The sequence below is a fragment of the Garra rufa genome, chromosome 15 (assembly GCF_049309525.1).
Source record: "Garra rufa chromosome 15, GarRuf1.0, whole genome shotgun sequence".
Lineage (NCBI taxonomy): Eukaryota > Metazoa > Chordata > Actinopteri > Cypriniformes > Cyprinidae > Garra > Garra rufa.
This window is the reverse complement of record NC_133375.1, coordinates 31705640-31726504: the sequence shown is the minus strand read 5'-3', so window position 1 is coordinate 31726504 and position 20865 is coordinate 31705640. Positions and strand designations below refer to the sequence as shown.

The following is a 20865-nucleotide window of genomic DNA, read 5'->3' as shown; positions in this document are numbered from 1 at the left end:
TAACGCAACAGAGTCTGCAGATATGAAAAGGGCATTCAAATCAATAGATCGACAATAGCCTTTCCGAAAAGATGTCTGAACTCAATTTTCTGGCCGCAGACACCCTCTAAGCTCCAAACATACTGCAAACCCCTCCTTTAAGACCCCCACAACCCCAAGTCTATCACACTGTCCAAAACTCTTTTACTGACAGAGAGATTTCTCTGTTTACAATGCTTCTTTTTCTTTCCAACAATTTTGGTTTCTATTTTTATGTATTTGTGTGTGTGTGTGTGTGTGTGTGTGTGTGTATATACAGTCAAACCAAAAATTATTCAGACACCAGATTTTTTAAAAATATTTTTGTGGGTGCAGGACATTATAGTTCAATTATGTAACTGAGGATAGCAAAATAAAGTAAACTGTGACATATTATAACCAAATATTCTTCTAGTACTAGTAATTTGCAAAAAGTTGGGACCAAAAATTTGATTTGACACTTTGACCTGGCCATTTTTTGTTACATACCTTTCTATCAAAGTTATCTGACATTATCAAGATGAATTTGTTCTGACACAGTTTAACTCTTGAGTTCTTGTCATATTTTATTACTATTTTTAAACTATAGCGAATAAACTGCGATAATGTAAGAAATTTTGAAGGCGTCTGAATAAATCAAACCCACAGTGATTACATCATGATACTTGTACACTGAATTTTCGATTGGTCTAATTTCGTGCATTTATTTGTGTACTGAACTATTCTGCCCTCCAAAGGCAAAGCGCAGTAACTACACATTTGGTCAAAATTGAGTTAAGGCTTAAAATGGACTTTGTGACAATGGTTTTGTTTTGTGGCAAAGTCTCCTGGTTCAACTTTGTCCTGTTTTAGAGAAACGGGACAGAAACGAGAGTGTCAACATGTTTGACTAGTTGGCAAAAAAACTTTAAAGGTATTTTTCTCAGTTTCAGTGTTGGCGTAGTTACTGCACTTTGCCTTTGGAGGGCAGTATTATTGGTCTCTTCTTTCTTGCCTACATTTAACCATTTAGCTACCTTTCCTCTACAAAACTGTGGTCATTTATTTTTCTGCACATCGGACAAAAACAAGACGCATATTGAGGGTTACAATGGCGAAAAGCATTTAAATTGCAGTAAAACCTAAGTAAACATACTTAAAACTTTTCTTTTCATGCCTACCAAGCATTTGTGCTTTCTTCAAGTCCTTTCATTCTAGAATTCCTTCATCCCTTTTCCCGCCATGTACGTAGTGTTTAGTTTGTGTTCTGCATTGCGATGGGAACGGTGGGCGAGGCTAATCATTCTTTAGCTGTTCTGGCCTTAGAAAGGTCAGCTGTTTGAAATGTCAGGCTTCAATGGAGCCAGATTCACATCGTGCTGCTCAAGTGTCCAATTAAAGAGGGTCTGGCAGGGGTTGAGTGGGAAGCACTCTTCACAGAGGAGAGCTAATGAGGGGGCCAGGGCAACGAGACCCCCTCTGCACTGATCTACAGGGCCTCAACCAGAGCGGCAGGTTTCCGACCGAGGGGTTGGCACTCGGTGTACTCCAAAAAGACCTCCAAGGGCACTGGGAAGGACACGGCTTGATCTCATTAAGGACTATGGATACATGTATGTTAATTTTTATCATCCCTCTTTCACATATACAGTTCTATATGGATAGGTCGACGCATCCCGTTGCTCTATCTGACTCAGTCATCTAAGAATGCAAGCTGCTTTCCATATAGCAGGAAAACAAGTTTCCTTGGACAAACAGAGGTCAGAGGTCAGCGCAGTCGCATATACAGTTTGCACACAGAATCCTAATAAGCAGCCGGGCTGCAGGATTATAGAAGAAGACAGGGACGGATGAGCTCATTTACAGCGGCGATTCTTCATTTATAGCAACTAAAATACCCCGTTCACCTCATCAATAAGTCATTAGGCCCATCTGTAGCCCAGTGATCTAACACCGGTTTAGTAGTTGTTCTTTCAACGGTTAGTTTTAATAACTGCATTCAGGGAGTTCTAGATCAGCAAAAAGCGCAACGGCTCTCCAGAGCCCCTCTGCAGTCTGCTTGTGCACAATTGTGGAGTTTTTATGGAGAAAAAGTAGATTTTACTGCACACTGAAATCAGCAAAATTACCCTCCCAAAATGGCAAGGGCTATAGAGTGAGTGGGGGGAAAAAGTCACTTTCATTATATAACCTGCAACGAGGTAAGCTAAAAACCATGTTGCACTGTGCATGCCTTTTGTGAAGTTGTGAAGGTCAGCGGTACAGTCTTGTGTGGCTTTGGGTAACAGATGCTGAGCAAAGCTGGGTAAATTAGCCTACTCCACGTGCCTTACATAAACATTATTTTAATCAAAGTGTATTAGAGCAGCCAGATATTTTAGACATATGGGGGCTGCATCCTTCCTGGCTACCCCATCTGTCTCTCCCAGAGCTCGGAATGCAGTTTCAGCTTTCACCCAGATGCATTGACAAAACATTCAGCTTCCCATAGAGACGCAGAAGCGCAGGCTGTACCCGCTGCTCTGGGACATGCACGCCCGGGGTGCTACGACAGGATCGCGGAAATGCTGACAAGTCGTGGGAAAAGGCCTCTTTTTGCAGGTTTTTGCTCTTGGGGTGCAGCTGATGCTTGTTGTGAGAAGTAAGATCAGTCACAAAGCCTCCACAACCAACTCATGTGAACAAATCCATAAAGCCCCATGTAAGTATTCAGTGTTGTTGCGTGGTGTGCTGTGCAGGGAATAACAAACACGCATACACCAAAATACACATACTCACCGGGGTTGGTGATGGTCAGAAGATCCAGCCTTCGTTGTTGCTGAAAAAGAAACAAAGAGACATCAGAGGTCTTCAGTCAGAGAGATGAAACGGATCTAGTCTGAGACTTTTTTATTTTTTCACTCAGAAATCAAAGTTTGTGCTGTCTGCCTGTTAAGCACATTTTGCTCTCTATCTCTCTCTGGAGAGATAAAAGTGTGTCATGCATTTTACATCAATTTTATGTAAATATATGTACATATACAGAGCATATATATCACTCTGTGAAATCGTTCTAATCCTACATTTCTCTTTAGGCCTATTCACAGCAAAAAATTTTGACTCTATGTTTTCCAATGGACATGTTCACACAAAAAGTTGTCCAATAACAAACAAGGACATTTTTTAGGTAGGTTTAAGTAGGATAGATTTTTAACAATAGCATATACATCTTTTAAGTCCTACATTGACCTCTGAAGTAAAACTTAAAATGTATTTATTCCCAGCAGGCACACAACGTCATAAAACATTGATATTTAGTTACATTTCGGATGCAACATTGGGTAACCAAAATTCAATGTCAATTCAATCTATACAGAACAAAATGATATGAAAAATAATTCCAGCGACACTAGCAGTAAAGTAAAGTTACAGCGGTAGTCTGCATCTTTCTTGCCTCCCCTGAGCCCACTGAGTTTTAACAGACCCCCTAAAGCATGTGGTAAATTTAGTGGGGGGTAATTGAGAATGAATGGGGAAAGTCACGTAAGAGGAGATTATGCCAAATTATGTTTTTTTAAGGAAAACATTTCAGGATTTCTCTCCATATAGTGGACTTCTATGGTGCCCCCAAAATGCAGTTTAAATGCAGATTTAAAGACTCTAAAAAATCCCAGCCAAGGAAAAAGGGTCTTATCTATCAAAACCATCAGTTATTTACTTACTAAATTTACAATTTATATACCTTTAAAACCTCAAATGCTTGTCTTGTCTAGCTCTACAATGCACACGAGTACTACATTGTTGCAGAAGTGCCGACTCAGTGTTTACAAACCAGCAGCAATATCACCCTGTAGCCCAAGATTGGTCGCCCACTGAAGTTAAGCAGGGTTGAGCCTGGTCAGTACCTGGATGGGAGACCTCCTGGGAAAACTAGGTTGCTGCTGGAAGAGGTGCTAGTGAGGCCAGCAGGGGGTGCTCACCCTGTGGTCTGTGTGGGTCCTAGCACCCCAGTATAGTAACGGGGACGCTATACTGCCAAAAAAAGCACCGTCCTTCGGATGAGATGTTAAACCGAGGTCCTGACTCTCTGTGGTCATTAAAAATCACAGGATGTCTTTCGAAAAGAGTAGAGGTGTGACTTCGGCGTCCTGGCCAAATTTGCCCATTGGCCTCTGACCATCATGGCCATCCCCATATTCCGATTGGCTTCATCACTCTGTCTCCTCTCCACCAGTAAGCTGGGCGTTCTGGCGCACTATGGCTGCCGTCGCATCATCCAGGTGGATGCTGCACACTGGTGGTGGTTGAGGAGATACCCCTGACACTGTAAAGCGCTTTGAGTGTCTAGAAAAGCGCTATATAAATGTAACAAATTATTATTATTAGTATTATTAAAGTGAACATGCAAAGACGGTCAAACGCTCTTTACAAAAAAGGTAAAACAGCGATGTAGGACGATTTTGAAGAGTATGCATGTGCATCACAGAGGCAAGATGAGCATTTGAGGTTAAAAAGATCTGTGAGAGTTTTTAGTGAGTAATCAAATTGGGGAAATTAAATTAAATCTCCATGTTTGTGATCAATATTGACTGAGCTTTGATGACTGATGATCCAAAAAACTATTTTTTTTTTTTAAAGTCAAGTATTAAAAGAATATCTCAACATAAATTCACAAATAAAACATAGTTTAAATTGTTACTGCCTTGAGGGGTTATTTTGGAATAAATGTAAATTACTTAAAAACACTAACTTCATACTTGACTTTAATAAATAGAATATTGATATTAATATTAGTTTTTAGCATTTACACACACATTTTTATAACAGTATCCCCGGTTTCACAGACGAGGCTTAAGCCTAGTCCTAGACTAAAATGTAAGTCTGAGCTGTTTCAACTGAACGAAACTTGCACTGACTGATCAGAAATATATCGGTGCATTTGTTTTGTCTCAAGATGCACAACAATAATGTTTTTTCTAAGCATGTTTATAAAAATTACTTAAATATCCTAATTGAACTATCTGCTAATCCTGGTTTAGTCTAAGCCCTGTCTGTGAAACCGGGCCTATGTCTTTTGTGTGTACACACTCTCACGCTGTTTTTTGGCCTGTTCTGATACTTCAACAGTGTGTGTGTTTGTGTACATAATCCATTGCGTTTTGTGAGTTATGCATTCATGTGCTGCAGTAGATGCGGGTTCCTGGAGAGAGGGCGTGACAGAGGCTACCTGCAATCCACACAGGTCACACTCTCAGATCGATAAGTGCCCAATCAAAGACTGATGGCATCCTCAATAGCGTGCTGCAGTGTGAGGCGGACACACATAACACACATACTGTGAGGGCAGGCAGCTCAAGAGCTGTACTTTAACACTCTTGTGGTAACAGTACTGCAGGTCCTTATACATGAGAGCCACTACACGCATAGTAGAGCAGAGAGCATACACTGATATCATTCACACACACACACACACACACACACACACACACACACACACTCAGCTCTGCTTTTCAGTGTCTGGTCATTTCCTGACGATTAGCAATTATCCAGTGAAGCCACAGGGCTTTAACTTGGTTTTGAATTCATAAAATGTTCATTTTTTGGTGGCTCTCTGAGAAGCAAAGTCTGAAAATATGAAAAGAGCATTAGTGAATCAGTTTTAATGAACAGTCACTGCGTGTTTGTTATGTATGTGGAGTTTGTTGTGTTATGCATTGTGCTTGTTAGCAATACATTAGACATTTAGCAACACATTTTTATTGAGGCCATTTAACTTGCATATGATGTGTATTTTCTATCTGCTAAAAATAATTTAAAAAACAGTATAATTTATGCATGAAATATGCTGGCACCTGTCAAAAAAGTATGTGTTAATGTGTTGTTTATGCGATAATTGGAAGATATGAGTTGTGACTCATAGGTGCTAACTCTCACTGAGCATTTTCTTTAGCAAAGTAATAAAAAGCTCTTTTAAAGTGTGTATATAGTGTAATATAATACTAGTTGACGTTAAAGAGTAATTTGAAGGCTTGTTTGATCAAACTCCTAGAATGATGTGTATTGTTTTATTTTTCAGATCGCCCCCTGCTGGTGAAAGAGACACATACAACACAATTCAGCTCATTTTCTGAACTGATCCGAAGAAGAGGGAAAGTAAAACTGAAAGAGATGCACTGCATTACACTAAAACATACATTAATATTTAAGATCATTTCAATACAAAGGTTCGTTTTGCATTTTAAACACTAGTTATCTTGCAATATATGTGCATACATTTACATATCAGAGTCTTGGGATCAGAATGTCACTATCACTGCTCTAAAACGTTGTTGTCTACTGCCTACATAGACTGCATCCTAACTGAAATGAAACCCTGATACAAATAGCACTTCTCTCACACAGTTTGATTGTTTCTTTGTTTATAAACTAATTCTTTACTGGTATGCAAAAAAAAAAAACATAACATGGTGAAAAAGTGTGAAGTATTGAATGAACAGAGTATTTTTTTAAAATTAGTTATCTTACAAGGTTCAGGTTTTTCACATCAGGAGTATATCTATGATGCCTTAAAGGGATAGTTCACCCAAAAATGAAAATTCGGTCCCACTTTACATTAGGTGGCCTTAACTAACTACTATGCACTTACATTTAAATTAATCATTTGGTACAATGCACTTATTGTGTAAATACATGTTTTTACATTGTAGTTATATATTTTTAAAAACCTATATGTAATTGCATTTGTAATTAATTTCCCCTTACACCCTAACCCACCCTTAAACCTGCCCATACCACCAAACCTGTCCCTAACCTTACCCATATCCCACTTTAATAGAAGCAAAAGTGTTTTGCAATGCAATATGACCACATTAAGTAAATTGTACTTTTTTTTGACATTTTTTTTGACACACACACACACACACACACACACACACACACACACACACACACACACACACACACACACACACACACACACACACACACACACACACACACACACACACACACACACACACACACACACACACACACACACACACACACGTTGGGTTTACATGTTTTATGGGGACATTCCATAGGCGTAATGGTTTTCATACTGTACAAACCGTATTTTCTATGGCCCTACACCTACCCGACACCTAAACCTAGCCCTCACAGGAGATTGTGCACACTTTTACTTCCTCAAAAAAACTTATTGTGCATGATTTATAAGCCTGTTTCCTCATGGGGACCTAAGAAATGTCCCCACAAGGTCAAAATCTACTGGTATTACTATCCTTGTGGGGATATTTGGTCCCCATAACGTGATGAATACCAGGTACACACACACACACACACACACACACACACACACACACACACACACACACACACACACACGTATGTTTATCCAAATGAGGATGTATTGTAGAGAGATCTATTGTTTCCATATAGAGGTAAGTATAACTACAGATACTATAAATATAAATAATAACTACAGAAATACATGTACATATATTAGTGCTGTCAAAATTAGTGCTTTTAAATTAATTTAATTAATTTAACAAATATGTTCATATATACTGTCTTTATGTTCTTTCTACATTGTTTTGAAGATTTAATGTGAACGTACTGCGATATTATATATATATATATATATATATATATATATATATATATATATATATATATAAATCCTTAATAATGTTAAAAGTTACATTTATTCATTTATTTTAACATAACATGGTGAAAAAGTGTGAAGTATTGAATGAACAGAGTATTTTTTTTAAATTAGTTATCTTACAAGGTTCAGGTTTTTCACATCAGGAGTATATCTATGATGCCTTAAAGGGATAGTTCACCCAAAAATGAAAATTCGGTCCCACTTTACATTAGGTGGCCTTAACTAACTACTATGCACTTACATTTAAATTAATCATTTGGTACAATGCACTTATTGTGTAAATACATGTTTTTACATTGTAGTTATATATTTTTAAAAACCTATATGTAATTGCATTTGTAATTAATTTCCCCTTACACCCTAACCCACCCTTAAACCTGCCCATACCACCAAACCTGTCCCTAACCTTACCCATATCCCACTTTAATAGAAGCAAAAGTGTTTTGCAATGCAATATGACCACATTAAGTAAATTGTACTTTTTTTTTGACATAAGTACGTAATAGTTAAGGCCACCTAATATAAAGTGTGAACGAAAATTCTGTTATTATTTAATCACCCTGAAGTCGTTCCAAACCCTTAAGACCTTTATTTATCTTCGGAACACAAATTAAGGTATTTTTGTTGAAATCCAAGAGCTTTCTGACCCTCAATAGACAGCAATGCAACTGACACATTCAAGGCCCAGAAAGGTAGTAAGGACATCATTTTGAGAATACTTTTTGTGCACAAAGAAAACAAAAATAACTGTATTTGTCAATTTCGCATCCAGGTTCAATGTCAGAACTGTGTATGCGTGGTACTGCATCGAAGACTGACAGAGAAGAGAAGAAACTGTTGAATAAAGTCATTATTTTTGGTTTCTTTGAGCATGAAAAGTATTCTTGTAGCTTCATAACATTAAGGTTGAACCACTGATGTCACATGGACTATTTGAACAATGTCCTTACTACCTTTCTGTGCCTTGAACATGGTAGTACTGTTGCTGACTATGCAGGGTCAGAAAGCTCTTGGATTTCATCAAAAATATCTTAATTTGTGTTCCAAAGATGAACAAAGGTCTTACAGGTTTGGAACGTCATTTTCATTTTTGGGTGAACTATTGCTATTGGGATAAAATGCTTTATAAGTGCTTTATAAGCACTTTATAAGCACTAAAATGCTTTATAAATAGGCAGCTCACTTGGTTTTAAAACAGCTAATGTTAGTCTTTATGAAATGATCCATGACAGCAACATTACAATCCCCCTTTTTCCCAGAGCCTGAGACAAGAGGAGTTTAATTATTTGGTATTGGTCTTGCACTATTACCACCTGGAAAGCAGGCGGTAAAAGGCTTTTTATTTTTAAAGGCGATGATTTGTGCTGAACCAGGCACTTATACAATGCATCTATACAGTGCTAGCACTGGATGCAATTCATTCTGTGTGAATACTCCCGCTGACAGTTCAAACCAGTTGAGAGCGTCCTTTCTTCTATGCCAATTAGAGGCTCTGAAAAAGGCCAGTTGCTCCATTCCTTTGATCTGACCTTTGTTAGTTTTGCTTGGCCTTGTTGGTACAGATCCAGCCTTTCAGACGAAAACGCCAAGTGGAAACAGCCGGTGGCTGCTGCAATGTATCTGTCTGTTCATTGACATGAGCCTTCACCTCACAAATATCACTGTACTTCCAGATTGAATTCCATCAGTTACAGCAACAAGAAGTGCATTCGTTCATGCTAATCTTGAGAACTGACAGCTGACTTTTGATTTCTTATGAAAAAATGGAGACAAGATGCTCAAAACACTCTTTAGCTCATAATAGTTTTGTTTGCATACAATAATCTGTTTTTAATCCAATTGATAGCTCAGTCAGAATGAAAAGCCTTTTTGTAAACACCTCAACTGATCTACAGTAATTAGGCACGATCCATATTGTTGCTGTGGATTTAAACATTCAGATCTTTTCTTCTAAAGTCCACAAGGCCATAGGTGCACACAAACTGATATTTTCTTCAGATTACACTGTTTCGTGTAAAGTGGAACAAGTGTCACAGTCTACATGGATAAGGTACTTAATGTTTTCCAGGAACAGGGGAAAGGAAAGACAGAGACACTGAGAGAGAGAGAGAGAGAGAGAGAGAGAGAGAGAGGCAGAGAGAGAGAGAGAGAGAGAGAGAGAGAGAGAATCACATTAGGAGAGGCAATCCTAGGCATGAAAATAGGATTGTATTAATCTTTATCAAAGAGTGCCAAGGAATCCCCTCAGAACAGTGCCAGTCTGCATAGGAGTGCACAGTGGGTGTCCCGGGCCTCACTGGAGTCAAAAGGCTTTCTATATTCTGAACGGAACACAATATCTATTATTTTTCAACACCGATGACACAGGCACAGGTGAGCGAGATGGGAAGAGAGATGGTGACTGGTGCCGAAAGTCAGAGATCTGGGAGACCGGGGCTCAGACACAGGCCGTGACACACGGGAGGCCTGCTCACCTCAACAGATGCTGGGGTGAGAGCTCTTCACCCTATGTCAAAAAACCCAATGCACTCTGTCCAATTACCAGAGCCAAAACCAAGACCTCTCAAAACACACACACACACACACACACACACACACACACACACACGTTGGGTTTACATGTTTTATGGGGACATTCCATAGGCGTAATGGTTTTCATACTGTACAAACCGTATTTTCTATGGCCCTACACCCTACACCCACCCACAGCCCTCACAGGAGATTGTGCACACTTTTACTTCCTCAAAAAAACTTATTGTGCATGATTTATAAGCCTGTTTCCTCATGGGGACCTAAGAAATGTCCCCACAAGGTCAAAATCTACTGGTATTACTATCCTTGTGGGGACATTTGGTCCCCATAACGTGATGAATACCAGGTACACACACACACACACACACACACACACACACACACACACACACACACACACACACACACACACACACACACACACACACACACACACACACACACACACACACACACACGTATGTTTATCCAAATGAGGATGTATTGTAGAGAGATCTATTGTTTCCATATAGAGGTAAGTATAACTACAGATACTATAAATATAAATAATAACTACAGAAATACATGTACATATATTAGTGCTGTCAAAATTAGTGCTTTTAAATTAATTTAATTAATTTAACAAATATGTTCATATATACTGTCTTTATGTTCTTTCTACATTGTTTTGAAGATTTAATGTGAACGTACTGCGATATTATATATATATATATATATATATATATATATATATATATATATATAAATCCTTAATAATGTTAAAAGTTACATTTATTAATTTATTTTAATATATACTGTATCATATTAATACTTTAATATTTTTTAATAATTTATCTTTTTGACTTGCAGTATTAAAATAGAACTATTATGTTAATTAATTTTAGTATATTTAAAAACATCAGTATTAGGTGGGATTTAAAAAAGTAACTAATTACTCACACATTTTTTTCTGAAATTAATCATGATTAATCACGATTAATTCCAGAAAAAAATGTGCAATTAGTTAGTTACTTTTTTAATCAGTTGACAGCACTAACAATAATGTTAAAAGTTATGTTTTAATATATACAGTGTCATATTAATATACTTTATTTTTCATTTTTTTTAACTTTTTAATTCATTTTTCATATCACTAATTATATGATACAAAACTTTATGCATTATTAAACTATATAAAAATATATTTTTATATTAATATTTAAATACAACATTTTATAAACATTACAAAATTATAAAAAGCATTCAAAGTTTATTATTGAAATATCTAAAAATGTATATTTATATACTGTTGTGTTCTAAGCAACTAAAGTAGTATATGATTAACAAATTAAAAATATATTACAAGTAATAAATACAATTTTTTAATGTTTATTTTAGTAATACAAAAAGTTTTTTCATTACTGCAAGTTTTGCACTGCACACTTTTCTTGATGTATGCCATAATTTGTACTTGTACAAGCAGACATTTTTTACACTGACACCGTTGCACTGTTTTATTTTGAATATTTTAAACAAGCTAACCAAACTCCTGCAGAAACTTTTCCTCCCTCGCTTGACCTACATTCAGTCCAAAACTGCAAATAGGCCAGACATCCCAAAACTTTCCTCTTAAAATGTCATTAATCTTATCAGGGGCATCCGTACCTTTTCAAAAGAGTCTTAATCTGTGCAAGGTGCAAAACCGCACGACTGCAATTAAGAGGGCTGGCCACCAGACAGACCAATAAAAAGAAAGAAAGAAAAAATCATTCATTTACTGGACCTTTCGTCTTATAACGGAATTAAATATTCATGCACAGCCTCCCTGAAAACCCATTTGCAATATTTCCCCCTGAATTTACTCTTCTTATTTGCGGATGATTATCGTGGGCGGGGTACGATCGGGCCCATTACTGAAAAATACACCCAACAATTTGAGTCTCATTTTGCATGCATGTAAGGTCAATATAATGAGATTAACCTGAGCTCCCCCATCTTAACCATTCATTTAAAAATACATATGGCGACGGCAGGCTAAATGATTTGACTTAAAATATCGGATACACAGTAAAGAGAAAGTTATATTAGCAATTTAGGGAGAAGGGAGGCAGACTTTATACGTTTACTCAGGGATAAACTCGTTCTGTGCCATAAACTAGCTGATGGTGGGGATATGTCATGAATTATGGACCCCAGCGGACGTTCCTCCCTCTATAAACACACACATGCACAGCCCAGTGGTGATGAGGTAAGGCAGATTAACGCTGGACTATTTAAACCATCTGCCGTAGTCCCAGTAGCAGGAGTCATCGTCATTGGCATCAATCCCCAAGGACCCCTCCGTCTGACGCCAACCTTCCCATAAAGAGGAAAAAGAGAGAGATGCAAGTGAGTCAACAATCTGACTCACCTCATCTTAGAGAGGGAAACACTCCTGTGTAGGTGAGTCATCGGTGACCAAAACACACATACATTCGCTTCCCTACTCTCTCGCTTCCATCTAGTGTTGGGTTCACCTTTCTCCCCTCTGGGAAGACGCTTCCCTCTTTTATAGCGCAGATCTGAGGGATGAGCTCACGATGAGGTCATCTTCCCTTGGGTCTCTCTCTGCACTGAGCACTTACTGTCACATTCACTGTAACGCTCTTCATCATGCTCTGAATATGGGATGCTTTGTCATGTAAAAGACCTCATTGTGTGGCAAAAATTAAAAGCAACAGATACAATCTATTTCAAAACTCTTCATTAGGCCAATTACAGATATATGGCCAATTATAACATCAGCTTATAATACAGCGACAGGCCTGGCCAATTAATTGGTTGATTTATGAAATTTTCATCTAAGAGCTTTTCCTAAATGCACATTTTAGTAGCTTAAATATAAATGCTAATGCTATTATCTTAATATATATAATATATTAATATAAGGTATATAAATAATTAATTTTTCATTAATATTAAAAGTACACGTGACCCTGGACCAACGAAACCAGACAAAAGTGTCAATTTTTCAAAACTGAGATTTACACAATCTGAAAATTGAATAAATAAGCTTTCCATTAGGACAGGACAATATTTGGCTGAGATAGAACTATTTGAAAATCTGTAATCTGAGAGTGCAAAAAAAATCTAAATATTGAGAAAATCGCCTTCAAAGTTGTCCAGATGATTGCATATTACTAATCAAAAATAAAGTTTTGATATATTTACTGTAGGAAATGTACAGAATATCTTCATGGAACATGATTTTTACTTTATATCCTAATGATTTTTGGCACAAAAGAAAAATCGATATTTTTGACCCATACAACATATTTTGGCTATTGCTATTGTACTCTGTATTTCCAGAAAAAAAAAAAATTGTTAATTAATAGATAAAAAGATAAGTTGCATCCTTATTATACTAAGTCACATTTTATTATTTATTTTTTATTATTTCAACCTTATTGTAAAGTATTACCAATGATGTGACTTAAATGTGATTTATAAATCCATAAAATAAAATAAAATAAATTAAATTGGTAACAATTTACAATAAAGTTTATTAGTTAACATCAGAAAACTACAGCAACTTCTCAATGCTTCTTCTAAAAACGTTTTAAAATTAACTTGTAAATCATTTATTAATCTTAGTTAATGTTAATTTCAGCATTTACTAATGCATTATTAAAATCACAAGTTGTTTGTTAACATTAGTTAATGCATTGTGAACTAACATGTACGAACAATGAGTGACTGTATTTTTATAACTAACATAACAAAGATTAATTAATAGTGTAATAATGTATTGTTTATTGTTTGTTTGTGTTAGTTAATATATTAACTTATGTTAACAAATGACACCTTATTGTAAATTGTTACAATATAATATAATATAATATAATATAATGGATAAATGAATTCATAAATCTGCATATTGTATATTGCAAATTGTTTCTAAATGTATATTTTGCAATAAAAAATTAAAATAAAAAATGACATCCATATTGGTATTGGCATTAATTAAGGGGTCTAAAATATGATCATGCAGATTAAGGCATTAATATGTGCTCTATAAGTACTAATAAACAACTAATATGATAGTAATATGCATGTTAGTAAGCAACTAGTTAATAGTGAGAATTGGTCCTTAAAATAAAGTGTTACCTAAATATTTCATGATATAATAATATAATAATAATGATATAAAATGATATTATATAAATATTTTAACCATTGGCAACCCAGTATCTAGATATCAGCATTAGTTACTGTAAAAGAAATATCAGTCAACCACTAATATCAGCAATAATTCATGTTAGATAAAAAAAAAACTGTTAAGCACTGAATTAAAACATTTTATATCACTTAGACATTCTTATCTTGCCATTACATGGGAAAGCTCTATTCTGTTCCTCTTTGGAGAGTGAAACGGACAGCCGGATCAGCTGTGGAGAGGAGCGTCAGGACTGTCTGCTGGGGTTACTCTATCGCGTGACCAGGACAGCCTTGGTTTTAAAAATACACCACAACAAATAAAAGATTCATTTCTTATGAGAGCGCCTGCTCCCCTCAGACTTGAAACGTCTTGCTGCCCACCTGCAGAAGCACTGCAGCCCAGACCAGAGAAATCTGATCACCCCACAGTCAACTCTGCATCCAACCTATTCAGCACTTAAAAGCCATGATTGAATTTCATCTTGATGCCATTAAATATTTATAAAGGCCAATTAGAAGGGCAGCTCTTGCTGGCGGTAAAGACTCCTCTCCATCATCCACTGCTGTGCTCTATCAGGTCCTGCCTCCGAAAGATCGCCCTTAAAGGCCACAAGACCAAACTCTGCCTAAGCTCTCTCTCTCTCCCCAATTCCCACCCAACTGTACTGAAGTATGCATGTCGGATGAGAAGTAAATGCGTCTAAATCCTGAAAGAGCAGATATGAATTGATCCTAGCAACTAACATGTAACAAATTAGACTAATGGAAGGCAGAAATGACATCATGCTGGAATAAGAGCAGACAAAAGCATGCTCTATACGGAGCGGAGCGTCTTGGGCCGGACCCTCGGAAGACAATTCATCCCCTGTGGGATGTTCTGTTGTGTGATAAATGGAGCATCAAAGTGAGTTAAGTGTGAATAGACGCTGGAGGAGAGACAGAGGATGAGAGGATGGACAGGTGGATGAAGAGAGAGGAAAGGAAAGGAAGTGAAGTGAGGCCAAGTATGGTGACCCATACTAGGAATTTGTGCTCTGCATTTAACCCATCCAAGTGCACACACACAGTAGTGAACACACACACACCGTGAACACACACCCGGAGCAGTTGGGGTACGGTGCCTTGCTCAGTCGTGGTATTGAGGGTGAAGAGAGTGCTGGTTATTCACTCCCCCCACCTACAATCCCTGCCGGACCTGAGACTCGAACCTGCAACCTTTGGGTTACAAGTCCGACTCTCTAACCATTAGGCCACGGCTGCCCCAGGAATAGGTGGGAGGAATTGGATAAAAAAACAACAACAGTATAATCATTTCTGATGCTATAATTGGATTTATAGCTGCAGGAAGGGGCTGATATCAATCTGTTCAGGGATGTTAGGTGTCTGGGTCTGTATATAGCTTGAGTGTGTTTCGTTAGGCCTGCATACAGTACTTGAAAAGACATAGGGCCAGACTTACTAAACAGGGCAAATCAGCATGAGAGCGCAGTCCCTTAAAATCACAGATGGTAGTGGAAAGTTCTGCAAGATTTACTGATGATGAAAATGTCTCATGTCATTCCAAACCTGTAAGACCTTTATTCATCTTCAGCAAAGACAGCAATGCATTCAAACATGTTCAAGGCCCAGAAAGAAACCGTTGCTGCCTATTCAGGGTGAGAAAAGTCTTGGATTTCATTAAAAATATCTTAATTTGTGTTCTGAAGATGAACGAAGGGTCTTGTGGGTTTGGAACGACATGAGGGTGAGTAATTAAAGGAGAAACAAAAGAACAAAAATGTACAGATAATTTACTCACCCCCTTGTTATCCAAGATGTTCATGTCTTTCTTTCTTCAGTCGTAAAGAAATTATGTTTTTTGAGGGAAACATTTGAGGATTTCTCTCCATATAGCGGACTTCTATGGTGCCCGCGAGTTTGAACTTCCAAAATGCAGTTTAAATGTAGCTTCAAAGGGCTCTAAATAATCCCAGCTGAGGAAAAAGGGTTTTATGTAGCAATACGTTATTTTCTAAAAAAAAAAAAAAAAAAATTGACAATTTATATACGTTTTAACCTCGAAGGCTCATCTTGTCTAGCTCTGCGTGCACTCTGTGTATTCCAGTTCAAGACAGTTAGGGTATGTCAAAAAAAACTCCCATCGCAGTTTCTCCTCCAACTTTAAAATCGCTCTACATCGCTGTTTTACCTTAGGACAATTTTTAAGTTGGAGGAGAAAATTAAATAAGTTTTTCGACTCTAACTGTGCACGCAGAGCTAGACAAGACAAACAATTGAGGTTAAAAAGCATATAAATTGTAAATTTTTTTTTAGAAAATAACCAATTGTTTTGATAGAAAAGACCTTTCTTCCCTGGCTGGGATCGTTTAAAGCCCTTTGAGGCTGCATTTTGAAAGTTCAAACTCGTGGGCACCATAGAAATTCACTATATGGAGAGAAATCCTGAAATGTTTTTCTCGGAAAACATAATTTCTTTACGACTAAAGAAAGACGTGAACATCTTGGATGACAAGGGGGTGAGTATATTATCTGTCAATTTTTGTTCTCAAAGTGAACTTTTCCTTTAATGACGTAATTTTTATTTTTGGGTGAACTATCCCTTTAAATACTCCCCTGCTATAAATTCTGAAAGGGAAATGCATACACATGCATATGCAATAACGTTTACAGCAATAATGCCATTTCACTCACTGTCCTAAGTAAATCCTGACAGTAGTGTTTTAATGCCAAAAGAAAGTTTGTGCTGGTTGTTTGTAAAACTGGCTCTGACAGTGAACTGCATTTAGAAGTGACCAGTACTGTGACCTGCTCTGGAGGGCAGCACATTTCAGCACTCTGAAGGGTGCAGGACGTTACCATCTAATATGTGCTGTTTGGTACAAGAAGCTAGTGGCCAAAGACATATATTACTCTCATTTTTTTTTTCTTTCAACTCAGACAGTTACCTTGGTAACATAGCAGCAAAATTCTTGTTTATAGCTGCTTTTGTTGTGACAAATGAAACTAATGCATTAAATATTGACTCTGTGTGTCTTGTTTAATTTGAATGATTAATGTAGGTGGATCTAAACTACAGTCGACAGGTTTGAGGATGGTAAGATGTTTTTCTTTAAAGAAATTAATATTTTTACAGAAACAACACGTTAAAAGTGATACTTTTTGTCTGAAATAAATGTTGTTCTTTTGAATTTCTATTCACCAAATATCACTGTTTGTAACACTGATAATAAGAAATGTTTCTTGAGCACCAAATCTGCATATTAGAATGATTTCTGAAGGATCATGTGACACTGAAGACTAAAGAAAACACTGGCGTATTTTTATGAAACTCTGTAGGAAACTTTTTATCCGTACCAAGCCTGTTTTGTTTGGATGAGGCTGGGAGTAATACTCCCTTCCCAAAGTGCCGTCTTTAAGGCTATGAAGATGTTTAAAGACATGAAAATATCTAGCATATCTAAAACACACAGGAAGCCCCTGTGAACTCCAACCCTGTTGTACTCTCTCACCCCAGACCCCAGCAAACCCCCTCTAGATAAGGAGCCACACGGGCGACACGCATGAACTGATATTTACAGAGACGTGAGATCAATGACCTCCCGCCAGCGCTGAGAGGAGCCGACACGCTCTGCTGTGTAATCCTACCCAACACAACACGCTGCTACAGGGACTGCTGTGGGACAATTTCACATCACATGTCATAACCTCGGCTCATGAGAAGGTCGATTGTACTTACAGAATGATCTAAAAAGGCTGAAAGTTACAGTGACCCTCCCGAGACATTCACAGAGAGTGCGTGCTGTAATTTTCGCCTTCGAAAGCCTCTTTTGTTGCGCTTCAGAGAAAAGCACCTTTCTGATGCATCTGTTGCTATGATACCAGATGATGGAAACCCTGTTGTGCCAACAGTACAGCATTAGAATGAAAAAAAATGATTGCTCAAAAAGCTTTATGATTCATAACTCTGATTAACAAAAGAAACTGATCTAACTAAATTGGTTTTGAGCAGCCAGGATAATCTGTTGGAGTACATCGGTTACTACATTATCGCCAGTCTTCTCTGACTGAAAAGTCATTTTGGGGAAATTGGATTTGGTAGAGCATCTATTGTAGGTCCTAGACAGCAGAGCAAAAAACACCGGCTCTGTTCCAAAACTTGCTTTGCTGTCTACTGCATACATAGGCATCATCCTAATCGAGATGGAATCCTAAAAGTGACTCTAAGCTCATACACAGTAGACACAAAAGCTAGGTAAAGCTGTCAAATAAAATATATTTAGAATTGACATTTTGATAGTTCAATGAAGCAGACTACATTGATTGTTTCAGGGTGACCCATCAGAGAACTAGAGGACACAGTTCTCCAGTTATTTCCTAATCTGATTACTACAGATCTTGCAAAAATCAACAGAGAAAAGCATCCAGGTTTAACAAAACATGTACGATAACAAAAATTCAGATATATATGATTAGCCTACGTCCTTACTATAACACACATTCTTCCGTTAACAAAGCTCAGTATACAAGGGCGCCATGGAGCTCCTGTGAAATATCTGCATCATTAAATGAAACGCGTTACTTATTTAGTAGCTCCTTAAAAGCACATTGACTGTTTAACTTACTCAAATTAACTTGCTCAGCAAGATTCCCTTTAAACTGTCGTGACAGCACTTGACCCGAAAGAGAAAACTGAGCCTGACTTTCTCTTACTAAGTTAATAGAGGCCACTATATGACGTAGGTTGTGTTCACACTTGTCATGTATGGTTTGATTAAAATAACTCTTTTGAATACATCATTAAACCTGACCAATCAGGTTGTGAATGTATCACTATGCCTTTAGGTTTGATATCTTTGGGTTCACTGTCAAAAATGCCAGTGTGAACGCTAAGCAGACCAGGAACAAATGTATTATTTTCCTTTTTGGTCCAGACAAAATTAGCCAAACGAACCGCACTACAAGTGTGAACGCTAAAGCCCAAACTATACTTCACTTTTTATGCGCATGTGAGGGACAGCGTACAGTGCGCATTACATGAATTTGTCATCAGAAAGTATGCATGTACTATACGCGCACCACCTGATTTTTGTAACTGTACTTTTTACGCACAAGTGTCATATGCGCAAAAGAGTTCAAATATATTTGTTATCGGTCATAACTTACATAGAAAAATAGAGCAGACACTGGACATAAATGAGGCTTTCTAGAGCATGTGTCTGTTAATCAAAGACCAAAAGAAAAAAGAGAAAAAGGATTCATCTGTATTTAATTTAGTATTTAGTGTTTGATAAAGTTTCTCAATTTCTGTATATTTCATACTTGCTGAAGGACAAAAGTAAATAATGGGTTCATGTGAAGATTGTTTTAAATTCACTTAAAGGGTCATTCCACTCCAGAATGGAAATTTTGTCATTATTCCCTTACCTCCATGTTGTTCCAAACCCCTAAAAGCTTTGTTCGTCTTCAGAACACAAATTAAGATATTTTTGATGCATTCTGGCAGCTCTCTGGCCTTCCCATAGACAGCAATGTAATTAAGACAATCAATGACCAGAATTGTTGCAAGGAGATCGGTAAAATAATCCATATGTGATATCAGGGGTTCAACAGTCATTTTACGAAGCTAAGAGAATACTTTTTCACTGTTTGCATTTAGTGGATACTCTCCAAAATGGCACTAGGGTGATGCGGAGGAGACGAATTGTTAAATAAAGTCATTATTTTTGATTTCTTTGCGTGCAAAAAGTATTCTCGTAGCTTCGTAAAATTAGGTTTGAACTCCTGATGTCACATAGATTATATGAATTAATTTACAGATCTCCTTGCTATGTTTCTGGACGTTGATTGTGTTAATTACATTGCTGTCTATGGGAGGATCAGAGAGCTGTGAGAACGCATCCAAAATATCTTAATTTCTGTTCTGAAGACAAACTAAGCTTTTATGGGTTAGGAACGACATGGGGGTAAGTGATTAATGACAACATTTTAATTTTGATGTGGAGTGACCCTTTAATTAAAGGTTGTTATTAAGTCTAATATTTGTTAAAATTGATAGCTCTCAATTATACTGTAATGCTGAATGGCTATAGTCAATGGTTAAATATTACTTTAAAAGAACATTTTTCTAGAGACATAATATTGGTATTAGTGATACTCGACTTCAGTCATAAAAAAAAATTAAGAAATATAAAAACTTTTTTATTGTTAGGTGGGATTAATTGTGATTGATTGCAAATAATTTCAGAACAAATGTGTGATTAATTAGCTAATATTTTATCGATTGACAGCACTAGTGTAAACAGAACATACTGCTACATACTGCTATTTTCCCTTATGTAAATAGCATCTATCACAAAGAAAATATGCTATTTTCACTTAAAGCAAATAACACCTATCTAAAAAAAAAATTCTAAATATGTTCTTTTGTGTTCCACAAACAAAGTCATACAGGATCATATTATAGACAGAATAGACAGAATTAGAATTAGACACCTTGTCCAAAAACCTACAAGAAC

The 20865-nt window shown here is 37.0% G+C and overlaps 1 protein-coding gene across 1 annotated transcript in view; it reads right to left on the bottom strand.

Moving 5' to 3' along the window:
• agbl4 (AGBL carboxypeptidase 4) overlaps positions 1-20865 on the bottom strand; it is a 486475-nt gene that overhangs the window by 153605 nt on the left and 312005 nt on the right. The window contains exon 6 of the mRNA XM_073818790.1: positions 2776-2815. Coding sequence (XP_073674891.1) covers positions 2776-2815 — 40 coding nt within the window. The remainder of the gene's footprint in view (positions 1-2775; positions 2816-20865) is intronic.